This window comes from Phacochoerus africanus, chromosome 7 (assembly GCF_016906955.1).
Source record: "Phacochoerus africanus isolate WHEZ1 chromosome 7, ROS_Pafr_v1, whole genome shotgun sequence".
NCBI classification, from domain to species: domain Eukaryota; kingdom Metazoa; phylum Chordata; class Mammalia; order Artiodactyla; family Suidae; genus Phacochoerus; species Phacochoerus africanus.
The window spans coordinates 20,300,306-20,318,583 of record NC_062550.1 but is presented as its reverse complement, the minus strand read 5'-3'; the positions used below and the strand labels follow the sequence as shown (position 1 = coordinate 20,318,583).

Below are 18,278 nucleotides of genomic sequence, written 5' to 3'. Positions count from 1 at the left end.
GATGCCTCATCTAGAGCAGCTACCTTACCTAAGCCCCCTCACCCCGCCTCATTCAGGGACAACCTTCCTTTCTCCTCTTGTCATCAGATTGTCTCAACAACACAGAGAAACTCAAGTACGAGGGAGTCAGACCTACGGCTGCCACATATGACTCCCACATCAGAAAGTCTTTGTGTCTATGGCTCCAGCTCTCACCTCCATCACGTCATGGCATGGTGATGGTGCGGAATGTGGACTTTGAAGCCAGACACACAGAAATTCTCAGTGCTGACTTGCTAGCTGAGTGAACTTGGGCAAGCTCCTCAAAGTCCCTAAGCCTCAGGTTCTTTAACTACAAAGTGAAGTTAGTAACGTGAAGGTATAAGCACAGGGAAGGCTGCTCAATATTCTACAATAACCTATATGGGAAAAGAATCTGAAAAAGAATTGATGTGTATATATACATATAACTGAATCACTTTGCTGTACAGCAGAAATTAATACAACATTGTAAATCAACTACACATCAATAAAATTTAAAGAAATTAGAGACTTCAAAAGAGAAAGAAAGAAATCCTTACAGTACTTGGCACGATGCCTGCTCACGTGATGTGGGCAATCAACATTGCTGCCACCATTGCTACCATTACTGCAAGTGATACTTCAAGCACCCCGCCTCCATGTCTGGCAGCATCTAGCCCCACCAGCCCTACCAAGAGCGCCATTGGGGGTATAAGCTGACCTTCTGCAGGCCCCAAGAACTCCAATGAAAATTAGCTCCTCCTCCCTAGCATGCCTCTGATCCTTTGTTTTTTTCCTGAGCTTTGTCCTAGGGTTAAGTTCTTTGTGTAGATTCCTCTCTCTGGTCTTCCAGGCTCCTTGGGGGCTAGGACCAGATATTCGTCACCCCCGGCCAAGGGGTTTACATCATTTGTTGACATTCATTCAATAACATTTGCAATCTGGCTTAGAAAACCACAATTGCACCCTCCCATGACTTCGTGCTAGGACCTGGCAGGAAGGCTGGGAGATGGGGATCCTGGAGAAGCTTCCACTGCTGCCTCGGGGGCTATGCAGGGAACACCGTGATAGGAAAGCCTTCCAGGCCTAGGCTCAGCCTCCCTGCCCAGCTCATGGCCCTCCCTCGCCCCCCTCTCCAGCACCAAAACTGTTGTCCACTAACATTGGCCAATCCAAATGGGTCAAGGCTCCCAAATTTAGCTACTAAAAGTGGTCAGGGTCGGAGCTACCAGATGCCCGTTTTTGAAATAATTTTCAAAATATCACCGCCGCCCCCCCCCCAAGGACTCCCTGAGCTATAAAGGGTGGGTATCACCCAACCTTGGTCACTGGGCTTGAAGTGTTTCCCAAGGGAGCTCTGCAGGAGGCATTCTCCCCACGGGAGTCAGTTTCCCAGCTCCTGAGGCTGCTCACGGCCTGACCTCACATGGGCAGATCACTTTGTCCAGGAGAAAAAAAAAAAAAAAGCTACAGAGACTGCTGGCTGCCTGAAAAGTTTCTCTCTGTTGAAAAGGCAATGTCTAGGTGACCATCACCCAGTCCCTGCCTGGTACAGAGAGCTCCAGAGAGTCCTCTGCTGGAGAGCATGCAGACTCAAAGTTGTCATTTCCACTCCTTCCTCAGCCCATTGCTAGAGAGCTCTGGTCCTCATAGCGACCCAGAGAATGAGCCCTGGAATTTCCTTCCCGTCTGTAGATCTTTGAGGACACCCATCAGGTCCTTTCTGAGTTTCCTCTTCCCTGATGCCATCACCCCAGCTCCTTGAGGAGACCAGATAATAGGAGATGGATTCTCTGGGGAGGAAGCCTGGGGCTTTCCGATGAGCCTTCTCTGGACAAAATGGGGCATTTCACCTGCTCCCTGCTGAGAGATAAGCAAGAAAGAGGCAGCCCTAGAAAAATAAAGTTAGGAGATCTCTGAAGGGGATAACGCTCCAGGTCCCTAATTAGGAGCACAGATTAACGCCTGATTAGACCACTCCGGTCTGCTAGGGCAGCATATTCCACTCGCTATCAGAAGCACTTTGTTGCTGCAAAGGGCTTGGAGATCTCTGTTCTACAAATCCCCCATGGCCTGGGGCCCTTCGGCAAGAAGAAAGGAGATAGTGGAGAGACACCCATTTCCGGTGACAAGGGATGGACAGGATAAAAGGAGGCAGCACTCCTGTGCCTCGTCGAGTGCTCTCCATCCATTGGTGACTACTTTCCTCTAGCTCTGTCAACTCCATCTTTGCCACCATGAGCCGGCAACTGAACATCAAGTCTGGTGGTGACAAGGGTGGCTTCAGTGGGCACTCGGCAGTGGTGCTGAGGAAGGCATTGGGTAGTGCAGCTTCTTACCGTGCAGCTGGCAAAGGAGCTGGGGCTGGATTTGGCAGCCGAAGCCTCCACACCCTTGGAAGGAATCAGTGTGTGTGCCTCAACGTGGCCAGCAGCAGTGTTTGGACTGGAGGTCACAGCTTTGGGCTTGGCTCTGGGTATGGAGGGGGCCGGGCCAGTGGCTTTGCTGGCAGCATGTTTGGCAGCATGGCCCTAGGGCCCATGTGCCCATCCATGTGCCCACCTGGGGGCATCCACCAGGTCACTGTCAACAAGAGCCTCCTGGCCCCCCTCAATGTGGAGCTGGACCCCGAGATCCAGAAGGTGCGCACCCAGGAGTGGGAGCAGATCAAGGCACTGAACAACAAGTTTGCCTCCTTCATCGACAAGGTGGGTCCCCCAGGAGGATGAGACAGTCCAGTGAGATGTGAGGGATTCCTTGCTGCCTGGGTGTGCATGGGGCTTTGTGGATGGAAGGCATGCTGCTGGACAGCAGGATGTCATAGCAGGGAGAAGAAACCTGTGAGCTGGGTAGTGTGGAGGGTTAAAGGAATGTATTGCTTCCTTGGGAGATTTTACAGAGAAGGGTGGGAAATTGGGTAAAGAGTGGCCCTACCTTGAGAAAGAAGTGATGGGATTCTGGAGGACAGCTAGATGTATCTTCAGCTCTTTAAAGAAGATGAAGAATTGATAGAATCAGCACTATTTGGAGGGAAGGGCTTCTGGTACAAAAGAAACACATAGCTGAGACAGAGAAAGGGCAGCTCCTGAGAACTGGGTCTGGCAACAGAAAAATGCTATAGACTCTCCTTCTTTGGTGAGTTTTCAGTGATGGGTTTTGTCCAAAAGGCTATGGAATGAGCACTTGTAAAGAGTCTAGTTTGCATGGAATTCCAAGAGTGGAGAGTCAGGACTGGAGCCAAATGACTTTAGAAAAGTTTATGTAACCTGGGGAGTCAATAGTGCTCATCCAGACACGAGAGCATCCATTATGGTTTCAGGTGAGGTTCCTGGAGCAGCAGAACCAGGTGCTGGAGACCAAATGGCAGCTGCTGCAGCAGCTGGACCTGGACAACTGTAAGAAAAACCTGGAGCCCATCCTTGAGGGCTACATCAGCACCCTGCAGAAGCAGCTGGAGGCTCTGTCTGGGGACAGGATGAGGCTGGACTCGGAGCTGAAAAGCATGCAGGACCTGGTGGAGGACTACAAGAAGAGGTGAGTGAGCCCAGCCAAGGTCATGGATCTTGTTTCCAGAGGCTCCTGGGCTCACCCAATATCTGTGCCACTTTTTTAGGAGTTCGGAGAGCAAGCACCAAGGTCAAGGGCTCATACCTCTCCTCTGGTTGTGGGGGATGGACTTCTCTGTTTGGTGAGAACTTCCTGCCTGCACGATAGGAAGGAGTTCCTAATGCTTATTGATCCACTGATTGGTTTGGTGGCTGGTTTGGGGCACCTGGATGTTTTCCTAGGATCCAGAGGGTGGAAAGTAAATGCGGCAACTCAGGGACATAGAACTGCCGCCAGCAGCCCCTGCAGTGTTCACCTCCAGGAGATCCTGTGGGCACTCTGCATCCTGAGCACTTACCTGGCCAGTTGGAGGAAGAGGTCCTTGGCTGAGAGCCTTGAGGCCTCTGATCTCTTCTTCCTATGTCCCCAGGTATGAGGTGGAGATTAATCGGCGCACAGCAGCTGAGAACGAGTTTGTGGTGCTCAAGAAGGTGAGGGAGAGGGCGTTCCTATCTCGGCGCGGTGGGTTCAGAATCTGATAGAAGCAGCTCAGGTTGCTGCAGTGGTGCAGGTTTGATCCTTGACTTGGTGCAGTGGGTTAAAAGATCTGGCATTGTCACAGCTGTGGCTCAGATTCAGTTCTTCACCTGGGAACTTCCATGTGCTATGTGTATGACCATAAAATGAAATAAAGGAAAAGAAAGGAAAAGAAAGGAAAAGAAAAGAAAGTGAGGGAGAGAAGAGCCTATGGATTCTGGTTTCTCTCACACCCGCTTTGTAGCCCAGTCTACTCAGGACTGCAGCCCCAGCCTTCTGGAGAGCAGTTGGTGCCTGAATAGGGATGGAGTCACATTGTGGCCTCTGGCAAATTGGAGAGGCGGGCCTCCCACCCAATCAATGGACAGACAGACTGAAGAGAATTCTGATCTGGAAATTGGGACGCTCTGGTTCAGCTTGGTCCTCCTGTGTGACTTGAGGAAATGGACTCCACCTCTCTGGGCTTTGTTTCCTCCAGGTGTAGCAGAGGATGAGCAGGCCCCCATCTCCCTTCCCTACTCCCAAAGATGCAGTGAATCTGAGAGAAAAGCAATAGTGAGGGATTTTTATTCATCAATATGCTTCCCTCGGTGGACAAAAAAAGGAAATCAGATGGCTTTGGAATCAGGGACAAGTGATGGGATGAAGGTTGTATTGACTAATGGCTCTGGGTGCCTCTTGGCAGGATGCAGATGCAGCCTACACGGTCAAGGTGGAGCTCCAGGCCAAAGTGGACTCTCTGGACAAAGATATCAAGTTCCTTAAGTGCCTGTATAATGCGGTGAGGACACTCCTCCCTCTCCCCAACTGCACTTCTTTCCAGCTGAGGGCTTCACCTGGCTCTTCCAGGGAGATATTAATAGGAGGGATTTAGGATGAACAGATGAAGGATGTTTTGATGGACTAGGAGACCATGAAAGTGTAGGTTCCTGGTCCCCAGAATTAATACACACAGGAGACAATCTCACTGGGTCCATGATAATGACCTTGTCTGCAGGCAGGTAAAAATGACTCCATGAGGTTCTACTAAAGCACAGATTCTTGATCCTGTCACCTGTAGGAAATGCCTCCCATGACCTGCTGCCCCCGTGGGGTGCATCCTGCCATGCGAACCTCTTCCTCAGCTCCAACAGGCAGATCTTCAGCAGGCACTTCTTCCCTCTACTTTGGCCCATTCTGCGAGGGACCAGAGGCCCAGAAGACTGTTGGGCAGGGGAGGGAGATGGGGAACACTGATTCTGTCCTCACCTCCCAACTCAGGAGATAGCCCAGATCCAAACTCATGCCAGCGAGACCTCCGTCATCCTGTCCATGGACAACAACCGGGACCTGGACCTGGACAGCATCATCGCTGAGGTCCGCGCCCAGTATGAGGACATTGCCCTGAAGAGCAAGGCCGAGGCTGAGGCGCTGTATCAGAGCAAGGTGAGCCCTGGGTGGGTCTCTGTCCTCCACCAGCCCTCCCGTCCGGGAATTCTCCACCAGTGAATGTGAGAGATTCCTTAGGATATGTGTTGATGGAAAGAAGGGTTATAACCAATGTTTTAGTGACATTCTACTCAAAGAGAATTCTTGGCAGAGACTATGATCAAAGATAAATCAGAAAACTGGTCTCTCCAACAGAGAGAGACAGGTAATCCTCTGATGGAGGAGGAAATGAGGTGTTCCTGTGATAAAACAGGGATTGGCTAGGTCACCATGAGGCAGAAGGAGAGTAGCAAATATGGGGGAGAGTAGATATTGGGACCTGGAGAGGAGCAGGGAGTGAAGAGGATGCCTTGAGCTTTCTTCTGATCATCATGGGATGACTTCCAAGAGGAAGAAGTGGGATTCTAGGAGCCTTCTAGGGGAGAGGAGTTACCCCTTTAAGTGAAACACTTCTGGGCTGTCACTGAATACCTGGGCTCTCTCTGGGGCTTCACACTTGCTCTGCTTTGGCACTTCTTTCATGGTCATTAAATTCCACCAACATCAAGGATCACAGGCTCCTTGGTTAATGTCCATGGCTATGTCATCCCCTCTTCTCTGGAGGGCTGACCAAGGGAGAGGGGAAGAATCTGAACTACAAGCCCTGAGCCAACAACCCAGCATCCCTAGGGTACATGTGGCCCCTGGCACTGGGTTTCTACTTGTCACTAAGAAAGGGCTGCAGGAGAATCTAAGTTTCATGGGAGCAGAGACCTCACCTACCCTGTTCACTGTTGAATCCCCAGTACCTGAAACAGAACCTGGCCTTTAAAAGATGCCTCTAAACAGAGGTGCTAAATCAGTGGAGGGGATCGGAACACTTGTATCTCAGAAGTACTTAATAAATGCAAACTGCATCTTCCCTTTATCCACCCCAGGAAAGACTAGGCAGGAAGATGAGAATGGTGGGTAAGCCCAGCAAATAGGTTCTGCTTAGAGAAACAGGTGGTCTTTTTTTTTCTTTCATTTTTGCCTTTTATTTTATTAAAAAATTTATAGTTGATTTACAGTGTTCTGTCAATTTCTGCTGTACAGCAGTGACCCAGTTATACATACATATATATTTACATTCTTTTTCTTACATTCTCCTCCATCATCTTTTTCTTATACTATCTTCCATCATTTTCTATCCCAAGAGATTAGAGTTCCCCGTGCTATACAGTAGCATTGCTTATCCATTCTCAGTGTAATAGTTTGCATCTACTAATCCCAAACTCCCTGTCCCTCCTACTCCCGCCCCCTCCCCCTTGACAACCACAGATCTGTTCTCCATGTCTGTGAGTCTGTTTCTGAAACTTGTGGACTCGTTGGTCAGAATCAGCACCAAACATCTGGAAGGATGACCAGGTCCCCCTCTATCACCTCCTGCTCCAGCATCAGGGTGTTTGCTCAGGACCCTTCCCCTACCTTGGGTGGTGGGGTGTGTGTGGAGGGGAAGTCCTGTCCCATCACCAACATCCTATCTCTGGAAAACCAGATTCAGGAACTGCAGCTGGCGGCTGGCCAGCATGGAGATGACCTCAAACACACCAGGAACGAGATATCGGAACTGAATCGGCTCATCCAGAGGATCCGGTGTGAGATTGCGAATGTAAAGAAGCAGGTGGGCAGCAACACCACAGAGAATACTGAGGCTCAGTTTCACCCCCTGGGATGGAGAAACTGGAGCCCATCCTCGAGCAAAGAGTAGATCTGCCCCACCTGGCTCAGGAGGTCCTCCCGCCCCGGTCCATCCATGTCCCTCTTCCCCCATGCTGTCTGGCACCCTTGCTCTCAGAGCTGGCACCCCGCTCAGAACTGGAGGAGCCCCCGAGCTTATTTCATCTGACTCTCACAGTTCAGATCAGGAAATTGGGCTGGAGAGGGAAAAGGACTTGCCCAGGGTCCTTGGCTGGTTATTAACGGAGTCAGGATTAGAATTCAGGTTTCCAGGAGTTTCCACTGTGGCTCAACAGATTAAGGACCCGAGCTTGTCTCTGTGAGGATGTGGGTTTGATCCCTGGCCTCTCTCAGTGAGTTAAGTATTCAGTGCTGCTGTGAGCTGTGGTGTGGGTCACAGACGTGGCTTGGATCCCATGGTGCTGTGGCTGTGGTGTAGGCCTGGCAGCTGCAGCTCCAATTCAACCCCTAGCATGGAATCTACTAGATGCCACAGGTGTGACCATAAAAGAAAAAAAAAGAGAATTCTTTATTTTTTCCATCTTTCTCAAACTTTTTTCTGTGTGCAACAAACCTGCCCCACGTCCCCTTCATGTGACGGGTGTGTCGGATGTGCCTTCGTGGCCATGTTAAGTTCCTGCCCTCAGGGCAGGGGCTGGTCCTGGTGTTGAGTGAGGATGACAGCAGATGAAGCTGTTCTGGGTCCCCTGCTGCTGTACCATTGCCTTTTCATCTGGGGGGATCCTGTCTTACCTGAAAACAGCAAACCTTAAACAGCATGTCAGTGGGGAGATGATTTAAGGGGGGAGGGAACCCTTCCTGTGTCCTCCCCCTGGGGAACCAGCTCGACTCTGCCAGCAATAGACTTGCTGAACTGAAAGAGCAGAGACCCAGCTTCTCCCGCTCCCCCACCATGCTCACAACAAGGTGACGTGGGGAATGTGGGGTCAGCTTTCTGACTCTATGTATGGCTGATTCACAGACTCTGTGAAGACCGGTCCTTTTTCTGTTAGGACTTGTCACCACAGTGCTGCTAGATGATCATCAGAGCCCAGGGGCTCTGCCTGAGGTCATGGGTATAATTTCAGGCCCTTAACCTCCTGCTCTAAGGGAAGGCTCCTTACCCATTCAGGCCAGACTTGGGGAGCATTTAGACGGACCTCCCCTTCAGAGTGCGGAATAGCCCAGAGACACTCACTTTTGGTGCCAGTAGGAGGTGTCCCCTCTGAGAGATGTCTTGCAGGCAGGAATAGGATCACAGTGGTGCTCTGGCAGGCTGTCTGGTCCTTGGGGGCATCCTGGCTGGTTCTTAGCGTGATTCTCCAGGACCTGGCAGACTTAGAACCTACAGCCATTGGTGGCCCACACCCCAGCTGCTAGACAGCTTGCAAGCACCCAAGTTCCTCCTTGTGGTCCCAAAATGCAACCGTTCCGAGAGATTTTCACAAGGCCTTTAAATATCTATTTGCAATAGAAAATAGAGGAGACCCAGAAGCTGGTGTTGGCTCTGTAGATATTACTCACCATCACTTTGGGCCTCATCTATAAAGTGAGGGTTCAGAAGCTCACCTACAAGATCTAACAATTAGTTTGTGTTCTGATGCTCTCCCTGCTCTTTACTTTTCAGTGCTCCAACCTGGAGACAGCCATTGCCGACGCCGAGCAGCGGGGGGAAAATGCCCTGAAGGATGCCCGGGCCAAGCTGGACGAACTGGAGGGTGCCCTACACCAGGCCAAGGAGGAGCTGGCCCGGATGCTGCGGGAGTACCAGGAGCTCATGAGCCTGAAGCTGGCCTTGGACATGGAGATCGCCACCTACCGCAAGCTGCTGGAGGGCGAGGAGTGCCGGTGAGCGAAGGAAGGGGAACGTCAGTACCAAGGAGAAGGGGCTTTGGGGGGCTCCCTTCTGGGCCAAGGGGCCATTTGGGAGGTAAAAGATGAAAGATGGCAGTGCTGGCGACATGAGCACGGAAGGGGACTGTTGGACCGCTGAGCCCAGTTGCAGCTTCCCTGCAAAAGGAGATTAGATGCGAACTATGAAGCACCAGAGGTCTAGTGGGGCATGAAAAGAACCAGTGGAGTCAGACAGACCCAGGTTTGATCCCTCATTTTGCTGTATACCGGCTGTCTGGTCCCTGTCTCTGCATCTCCATCTTCTCACCTGTAAAATGGGGATTATAATTACCATCCCATGGGTTGCGTAAGGATGAACTCAGAGGAAACACATCAAAAAGCAAACCCATCAAGATTTAGTGGAATCCAGACACCCCCCTGAGGCTTTATCTTTCTCTCACTTTCTGAATTACAGGATGTCTGGTGAGAACCCCACTTCTGTGAGCATCTGTGAGTATTTCTGAGAGAGGGGTTGGATTGGGACTCTGGCTAGAAGGGAGAGGTAGGCTAGATAGGGCTAGATCTGGCCCATCTGGCTAAATGGGGATTCTGGCTAGATAGGATAAAGTGATGCCATCTCCACTCTTTGTCTCCCACTGTCCAGGAGCCTCTGGTAGTGTCAGGTACTGCATGTTCTCTGGCTTCAGAGGAAGCTTATTTGCCTTTTGTCCCGGGGAAACAGTGACCGAGGTCATGGCCACCCCATTTCCTTCCTGTCTCTCTCCTGGGCATCACCGTCTTAAGGGAGGGTGGAGAATACAGACTTGGGAGTCAAGTGGTCCTAGACTCTCCAGGAGGCCAGGCACTGTGTCTCTCCTGGGTGGTCCTCGCCTCGCACAGAGCCTGCCCTATAACTGGGTCTTGACCCATCTTTGTGGTGTGTCTTGACAGCTGAGGGCTGCTGTGGGGTGAAGGGAGTGGCTGACTGACTGACACGTCCGACCTCCTTCCCCTGTCCTTGGCCCTTCCTCCTCAGCTGTCATCAGCAGCAGCGCAAGTGGCTATGGCTACCACCCCGGCTCCTCGGCGAGCAGCGACCCTGGGGCCAGCACCGTGGCCAGCAGCTCCGGCAGCATCCGAAGTGGGCAGACCAGGGCCAAAGTGACACAAGCGGGAGACCCCAAGGACTCCCAAAGCAAGAGTGCCCCAGTTAGCGGCCCAGCCAGGAAAGCCACCCGGTAAAGCCTCAGGGCCCCACTCACCTCAGCACCTGGGAGAAGAGATGCTCTTGCGGCCGCCTCATCCAGAAATGTCTGCCACACCCAACCCCTCCCTTGAGTCCTAGGACCGCCACGCTGTGGCTTGTCTCACTGTCAGGTTCCCACTGGTGCCATTAAAGTCCCATTTCCCCAGGTTCTGTGGGGACTTTGCGACTTCCTGTTTTCTCTGCTGCCTTCAGCTGGCAGGAAGCTTTGGGTCACAAGCTATAATTACCTCCTTGGCCCTGGGAAGCTGTGATCATTGCTAGAGAGAAAGGAGAGGAGCAGGGAGAGAAGGAGGGAGGGGGGAGGGAGGTGAGGGGGGATGGCATCAGTGGAGTCAGCAGTTGTTCAGAGCTTTACTTCCTTTGCCACATGGAGGGTGAACACAGGGGCATGCAACCAGGAGGTGATAGATGCTTATATATGTTAAGTACCAACTACATGCCAGGCTCCTTACTTCCACTGCCTCAAATTCTCACTCAATCCTGCAAGGCAGATGCAAGCAGCATCCTTGGGTCAGATGAGAAATTTCATCCTCCGGAGGGCTGCAGAATTTGCCTCTGTCACCCACTGAGTACCAGTGTCAGGAGTTGAGCCCAGACCTGGCTGCGTCCCAGGTCCATGTGCTTTCCATGGCATGTCACTGTGTCTTTAATAAAGGGAATGTGAAGTTCACTCTTCTTTTAATGAGGGACTTATGTTGCCTTTCTGTCGGAGGGTATGTGGTTTACCTTTGGGCTTCTCCCTGGGGTTATGTCTTGCAGTAGCTTCTGATTCTCAATTCCTGTTGCCAGGAGCTGTAGTCAATGTGGGGGGAGCTTACTCTGTCTCTGGTGGTGCCAACCAGCCCAGAAGTCCTGGTTCTTGCTGTAAATATTTCTGAGAATGGCAACACTTAGTCCTTCCTTTGCTTGAGGGAAGGACTCTGGATTTCTGCTGTATATTCAATAAACTGCTTTTGGTAATGTCAGAAGTGCACTCCTGTCAATGCATCCATCTCCTCAAATTGCCCATCCCCCGATGATGATGTGCCTCACCCCAAACACATGCACAAGCCTTTTGGGAGCCTGAAGTCTGCTCTAGAAGTGAATTCAGGCTGATGGGAAAAATGGACATATTTGCAAAGCCATGTACCTGTACAAATCATGGAAGGGCAGCCCATGGCTGCAGTGGGAAGAAGTGAGCAGACTGGAGAAGCTAAGCAAGGAAGGCTTCCTGGAGGAGGAGGAGAGTTTAATCAAATAACTAGAAAGATGGACTCATAGACTCCTGGAGAGAGAATTTAAATCACACCATCACAATAGGTTTTGTGTGCTTGTTGCAGTTGGGGTCGGGGTCAGGTGGGAGGTCTTAGATTTTGTGAAGTTGCTATGGAGTCAGATGGATTTCCAAGGCAGAATTCAGCCCTCTTATCAGCTTTCTGATCAGTCTCATGGTACAGGTATGACCGGAGATACTTCCCACTACAGTCCTCAGGGCAACAGAGGTGGGATCTTGTGAGAGCAAATCCTCTGGTCCCAAGCAGCCAACTCCATTGACTTCACTGTGCCTTTCATGCATTAAGGAGGCCTTTTCTGTGTCTGCCAGGATTCAACAAAACTTGGGAAGCACAATAGCCCAGGAGTCTGGTGGCCTTTCTGCCAAATACCTCTCTCTGATGTTATTGCTGTCATCACTATGGGTATTGGGAACAGTGCCCTGGGAGTCATGGGAGTTCTATTGCAGCCTGGCCACTAATATAAAGAACAGTTACAACCCAATAAGAAAAAGACAAAACAACCCAATTTATAAATGAACAAAGGAATTTAAAGGCCCTTTCTTCAAAGAAAGTATTCAAATGGCCAAGAAGCATAGGACAAGACCCTCAAAGTGATTACTCATCAGGGAAATGCAAATCCAAACCATTGAGTGGTACTACTCCACCCCAACCAGGATGACTGCAATAAAGTATAATGTAAAATAAAAAGTGTTGGCAAGGAGTGGAGAAATCGGAACTTGTGTAGGTGGCTGAAGGAGATGTAGAATAGTTCATCCATGGTGGAAACCAGTTGGGAAGTTCCTCCAAAAGTTAAACATAGAAATGTCATCTGATCAAGCAATTCCAACCCTAGGTCTATGTCCCAAAGAAGTGAAAACAAATACATGTATGTGCCTGGTCATAGCACCTCTGTTCATAACAACCAAAAGTGGAAACAGTTTGCTAGGGTATGAATGGGTGTCTCTCCAAAATTCATGTGTTAAAATCCTAACCCCTAGGAGTTCCCATCGTAGTGCAGCGGTAACGAATCCAACTAGGAACCATGAGGTTGCAGGTTTGATCCCTGGCTTCACTCAGTGGGTTAAGGATCCGGCATTGCCGTGAGCTGTGGTGTAGGACACAGACACGGCTTGGATCTGACATTGCTATGGCTGTGGTGTAGGCCAGCGGCTACAGCTCCGATTGTACCCTTAGCCTGGGAACCTCCATATGCCAAAGGTGTGGCTCTAAAAAGAAAAAAAAATATCCTAACTCCTAAAGATGACAGTATGAGGAGACGGGGCCTTGGGGGGCTTACACTAAGCTGGAGCCCTCATGAGTAGGATTAGTGGGGTTTTTAAAAATTATTTTAAGGTACTTGTTAGAGCAGCCTGAAAGGACTAAGACACAGCCCAAATGGCCATCAGTATCTGAATAGATAAAAATTGTGTTATATGCTTTACAATGGAATATTATTCAGCCATAAAAAAGAAGGATGTATATACTGCAGTGTGGATGAACCTGGAAAGCATTATGCTAAGTGAAAGTAGCCAGACCCCAATAGTCACGTATTGTATGATTCCATTCATATGAACTATCCAGAATACTAGCACACAGGAGAGAAGAAAAAACATTCAGCTAGAGCAGTGAGGTCCCGAGCAAGTTTTATTGACCAGATTGTTGCCGGGAGCACTGAGAAAGAACTCAGGTCCCCTGCTGTTTAGAGAGAGTTAAATTTTATAGGGTGGGGGTCGTGTGTTGAGTCACATAGTCATGGGATATTGGTTGGGGTCTGGTCCAGGTGGGAGTTTTATTTTATTTTTATTTATTTATTTTTTTGTCTTTTGTCTTTTTTAGGGCTGTGCCCATGGCATATGGAGGTTCCCAGGCTAGGGGTCAAATCGGAGATAGAGCCGCCAGCCTACACCACAGCTACAGCAACTCAGGATTTGAGTCACATCTGCGCGACCTACACCACAGCTCATGGCAATGCTGGCTCCTTGACCCACTGAGTAAGACCAGGGATTGAACCCTCATCCCTCATGGATAATAGTTGGGTTCATTAACCATTGAGCCACGATGGGAACTCCCCAGGTGGGAGTTTTAATTTTTACCTGGCCCAAGTTTAAACAGACAGAAATGTCCAATAATATTCTCAGGTGGTGGCAAGTACTGGTGGAAGTGGACCTGTAGTTCATGATGACACTTTTATGGCTGGTTTGTTGTTCAGAGTTTCCACCTAAGACAGAATAGGTAAATCATATAGGTTTGGTGATTGCAGGGACTGGGCTAGAGGGTATGGGGAGTGCCTCCTAGCTGGTACTTGGTTTCCATTTGGGGTGATGAAAATGCTTGGAACTAGATAGAGGTAGTGATTGTACAATGTTATGAATTTACTAAATTCCACTGAATTTCTCACTTTAAAATAATGGTTACTTTTATGTTATGTGAATTTCATCAAAATAAAAAAAAATAAAATTGTGAGGGGTAGCAGAAAAGAGGCCAGAGAAGCTGTGTCCCTGGATTTCGCTCCCAGCCTTTCCCACCTATTCTATGGCAAATAGCAACCTGAATATAGGCAGAGAGAGCAGTGGGGGCCAGTAGGATGATGGAGATAACTTCCCTCCATTTGATTGGCTGAGGGCATCTATCTCTGGTATGTGGCGCTTGCTCAGTAATTGGAGGATGAATCACTGATACAAAAGAGGACGGCAGTCACAGTGTCTGTGCCCTACCTCCTGAAACTCATTCACTCTTTCCTGCCCCGCCTCCCTGTGCCTTTCCCTCTGCTCTGACCTCTTCATTTTTTAGTCTTTGCAAACATTGTCCCTGGGTTCCAAGCTTGGTGTAGGATGAGGCTTTAACCGATTCATCTATGCTCATTGGTAGAGAAAGTCTCACTGAAACAGATGCTCTGGGAGTTCCCATTGTAGCTCAGTGGGTTAAGAACCTGACTAGTATACATGAGGATGCAGGTTCAATCCCTGGCCTTGCTCAGTGGGTTAAGGAACCTGTGTTGCTGTGGCTGTGATATAGGCCAGCAGCTCTGATTTGACCCCTAGCCTGGGAACTTCCATATGCTGCCAGTGAGGCTGTAAAAAGAAAAAGAAACAAAGAAACAGATGCTCTGAACTTAAGACATCACCTTGTCCATCCTTCTGCCCCTGGGAAGAGATGTTCTTTTGGGGCCAACGAATCAGACCCCTCCAGCTTTCACTGTTGAATTAATAAGTGAATTTGATTCCCTCAATCGGTTTCCAGCTAGGAGGCATGACATCCCCTATGGCTATTATAAAAAAAGAATATAATAAAAACAGGACAATCAGCTCTTGCTTGTGTGCCACTAACAAAGCAGTAAGGAGATGTGGAAGTCTGAAAGCAGTAAGTAATCTAAGAGGGGGCCTGTCATCAGGTGGGCTATCATCAGAAACCCAGATGCATATGCATAGACATGTGCTTATCAGCTCACAGGCTCAAGTCTACTGAAGATACTCAAGCTACTTAACAGTCGATATAATCAGGCATTAACCTATCACAGTGGGTGTCACTCACAGACAACAGTACCTTCTGGATGGACATCATTCTTCTCAAGCTCATGTCCATGACCACTGGCATGCAGATGTGCACCCCCATGCAGCCTCTGTCACATATGGAAGCACCTCTGTCAACTGGCAAGCAGTGCTTATAGTTCATGCCATGAGCCCAGAGCCCCAGGCCAAGGAGCAGAGAGCATTGCCCAGCCTTTGAGGGACTGGTTAGATCATTTTAGACTGGTAGGATGCTCACGGCATCTGGGCAGTAGGGTTGTGTGCAGAAAGGTGCAGTTGATCCAGAGAGGGCTCGTGGGAAGTTTTTTAGAGGAGTGTCTTGATTTGTCTTAAAGGATAGAATGAGCCTGCCCTAGTGGGCAGGAGGCTGGAAGAATGGCAATCATCTCATACACACACCCACCCAAGTCCTTCATTTACATTAGTTGTCTTCAAAAGAGCAAAGCCAAGCCGCCTGAGAAGGGAGGGGGGTCAGATCTGGTAGCTGGGGGGCCAGATCTGGTGGCTTGAGGGTCTGGGACAGGAAGAAATGTGTGGGAGGAGTCAGTGTCAGTGAGTTTCACCCTGTGCTTCAGGTGTCCAAGGGAACAGGAAATCGGGGCTGCGGTTGGCCATGTGCTCTGGAGTAGGGCAGGCACCTACACTGGACATTTGAACATGAGGAAGCCAGGAGAGTGTTCCACACTGGCTAAGAGAGCAGGTGGCAGCCAGGCTGCCTGGGTTGAACACTCACTCAGCTACTCACTAGCTGTGTAACCTCCAGTCAGTTACTTAACTTCCTTTTGCCTCAATATCTTCATCTGTAAAGTGGGGATAATAACAGTACCTGCCTCTCAGGGCTGCTGTGAGAATGAAATGAGTTAATAGATATGTAGTGCTTAGAGTAATGTCAGGAGAGCTTGCACTAGGTGTTAACTATGATTATCATCATCATCATCATCATTATTATTTACAAGGTACCTGCCATCCACCTTGGGGAGTAGGTGGAACAGGTGTTAGTACCCCCTTTTTAGAGATGTGGAAACAGAGGCTTAGGAAGTTGGGAGACCTGCCCACGGTCACACGGCAGGACCAGGACTTGTGTCCTGAGTCCCATGTCCACACACCTCACCAGAGGTTTGGGGTGGGGCTGAAGGAAGGAGATGGCCAGTGAAGCTCAAAGGTGATAGTTTCAGCTGCAGAGCTGAGCAAGGAGGGAGCGAGGGGGCCAGGCAGTCTTGGAAGACACCTCTCTGGCAGCCGAACGAGGGTAGAAACAGAGCTAAGTGCCTGGTAGGGCAGTCCTCCTCTGGCCTTTATATCCTAGCTCCTCTGGGGTGAGCTCATCTTTGGCCTTGCCAGCTAGCTGCACACCTCCTGAACAGCTGTCCTGCCCCCAGATGGGTGGCTCTGACAGTGGCCAAGTCCCCCAGGGACTTCGCTCCATCCAGGTGACGTGGGGCTGAGCACCCCGCCTGCCAGAAATTATAGGAGGATGGAGGGGGATTCACAAACAACATACTCATTTCTAGGGTCCATTTGCTGAGCAAGGTTGGCAGGATGATGCTGATGTCATCCAAATAGCCCAGCTCATTCTCCCTAATTTTGGAGACAATTATTTGCTCAGAGAACCATCTGCCCCTTTCTCAGGGTCTCCAGCCTGCCTGCCTCCACCACCCTTCCCACATAGCTGCTAGGTTCTGCTTCCTCAAATGTGTATTTCTCAGGCTCTAGCTCCAGAGCCCTCAATGGCTCTCTATTGCTCATCCTGTCATAGGCACAGCTTGGGACCTAAGCTCCTTCCACTCATGGCCACCCTTCCCTGATAATCACTCCAGCCTAGAGGGTCTTCTCCTCACAAATGCCCTTCCTCTTGCCAGCCTGCTTTACCACTCCCCTTGCCAGTCTACCCAAGGCTTTTCCCCTTAAAAGACTAGAATCCAAAATTCCTCCTCCAGGCAGCCCTGGGGGATTCAATGTCTCCAGGTCTTGCCTCTCCTCTACATTTCATTCCTTTTTTCTATAACCCAGCAAACACCCTCTTGGATTGTACTAGCTTTTTTTGCCCTTCTCTCTCTGAGCTCTTCTCTGGAGGCTTTCAGGAGCTCAGAACGCTGAGTGTGAGGGGCCGGTGTGTCCTGTCCAAGGCCATGGAATCACACAAAAGTGCTAAACTGATCATTGTCACAGAGGTGGAAACAAAAATACAAAGAAAGCTACAACTTCTCTGTGTAAATCGAACAAAATATTTTGGCCATGACACCAAGAGCCATACAAAAGTAGTTTATTTAGCAAGCAATTTAAATTTTTCCTGAACATTCAAACTAGATGTTCCTGGAAACTTAGGGGTTTGATTCTCTGATCTGACAACCTCCCGCCAGCAAGGTGAGTAAAACTGCAGCTCAGAGATAAGCTTCCGTGTCTGGCCAAGCATCGCTCAGAATATGATTCCCACCTAGAAAAGTGGGCGATCCCATACTGTGAAGGGAGTGAGAGGAAGGTGAAGCTGTGACATGGGACATGATAGATCACATCCTATGACCCCCACCAGCCTGAGAGCCCTCCCAAAACAGGGGGATCTGTCTCTTTCTGCCCCTAAATCTCCCCAGATCTCATTAAGCAGGGCCCTTGTAAGCTTGAGTGCAGCCCTCTGCTGGTTTTCTTTAGTCCCTTCCTTTTTTCCTCCAGCAAAAACACCAGTAAGCACCCCAGGAGCCCCACCTGGGCCCACCCTTCCTGTGGGTGGCCCAGAACGCCCCTCCCTTCTCTTCTATCATCATCCGCATCAACAACATTGAGTGTTTCATTCCTAACAGCCAGCATCTAATTAACTAATTTATGCTAAGGTGTTAATGACTTGCTCATAGCTTGATGAGATGCTTTTCCCAGGGATACCTGCATTTGGAGGGATCCAGGAACTAAGCTCTCTGAGGGCAGGATGCTTTGTATTGTGTCCTTCAGCACTGGGTAGGTGCTCAGTAAGGGTTTGATAAAGGGATTAAAACCAATACACTTAGTATTTTGAAAAATGCTTCCTACCAAGTCCTGTACATGGCAGGCTCTCATCTGACAGTGGCTATTAGTATTTCTAATGGCGAATTTTCCATTATCAGAGATGGTCTACATGGAGAGATTTCCTGAGTCTGAGACCTCTGGAAACGCCAGCTCCTCCTTGTCCCCCAACAGCAGATGACATTGTATGGGAATGTG

General features: G+C 49.7%; 1 protein-coding gene across 1 annotated transcript; it reads left to right on the top strand.

Annotated features, from left to right (window-relative positions):
• The first annotated feature begins 2,177 nt into the window (after positions 1 to 2,177).
• On the top strand, positions 2,178 to 11,274 carry LOC125131662 (keratin, type II cytoskeletal 74-like). Its single transcript, XM_047788437.1, has 9 exons — positions 2,178 to 2,708; positions 3,320 to 3,534; positions 3,977 to 4,037; positions 4,769 to 4,864; positions 5,344 to 5,508; positions 7,028 to 7,153; positions 8,837 to 9,057; positions 9,518 to 9,552; positions 10,079 to 11,274. The coding sequence occupies exons 1-9, from the start codon at positions 2,238 to 2,240 to the stop codon at positions 10,282 to 10,284; spliced, it is 1,596 nt and encodes a 531-aa protein (XP_047644393.1). The 5' UTR covers positions 2,178 to 2,237; the 3' UTR covers positions 10,285 to 11,274.
• The last annotated feature ends 7,004 nt before the right edge of the window (positions 11,275 to 18,278 follow it).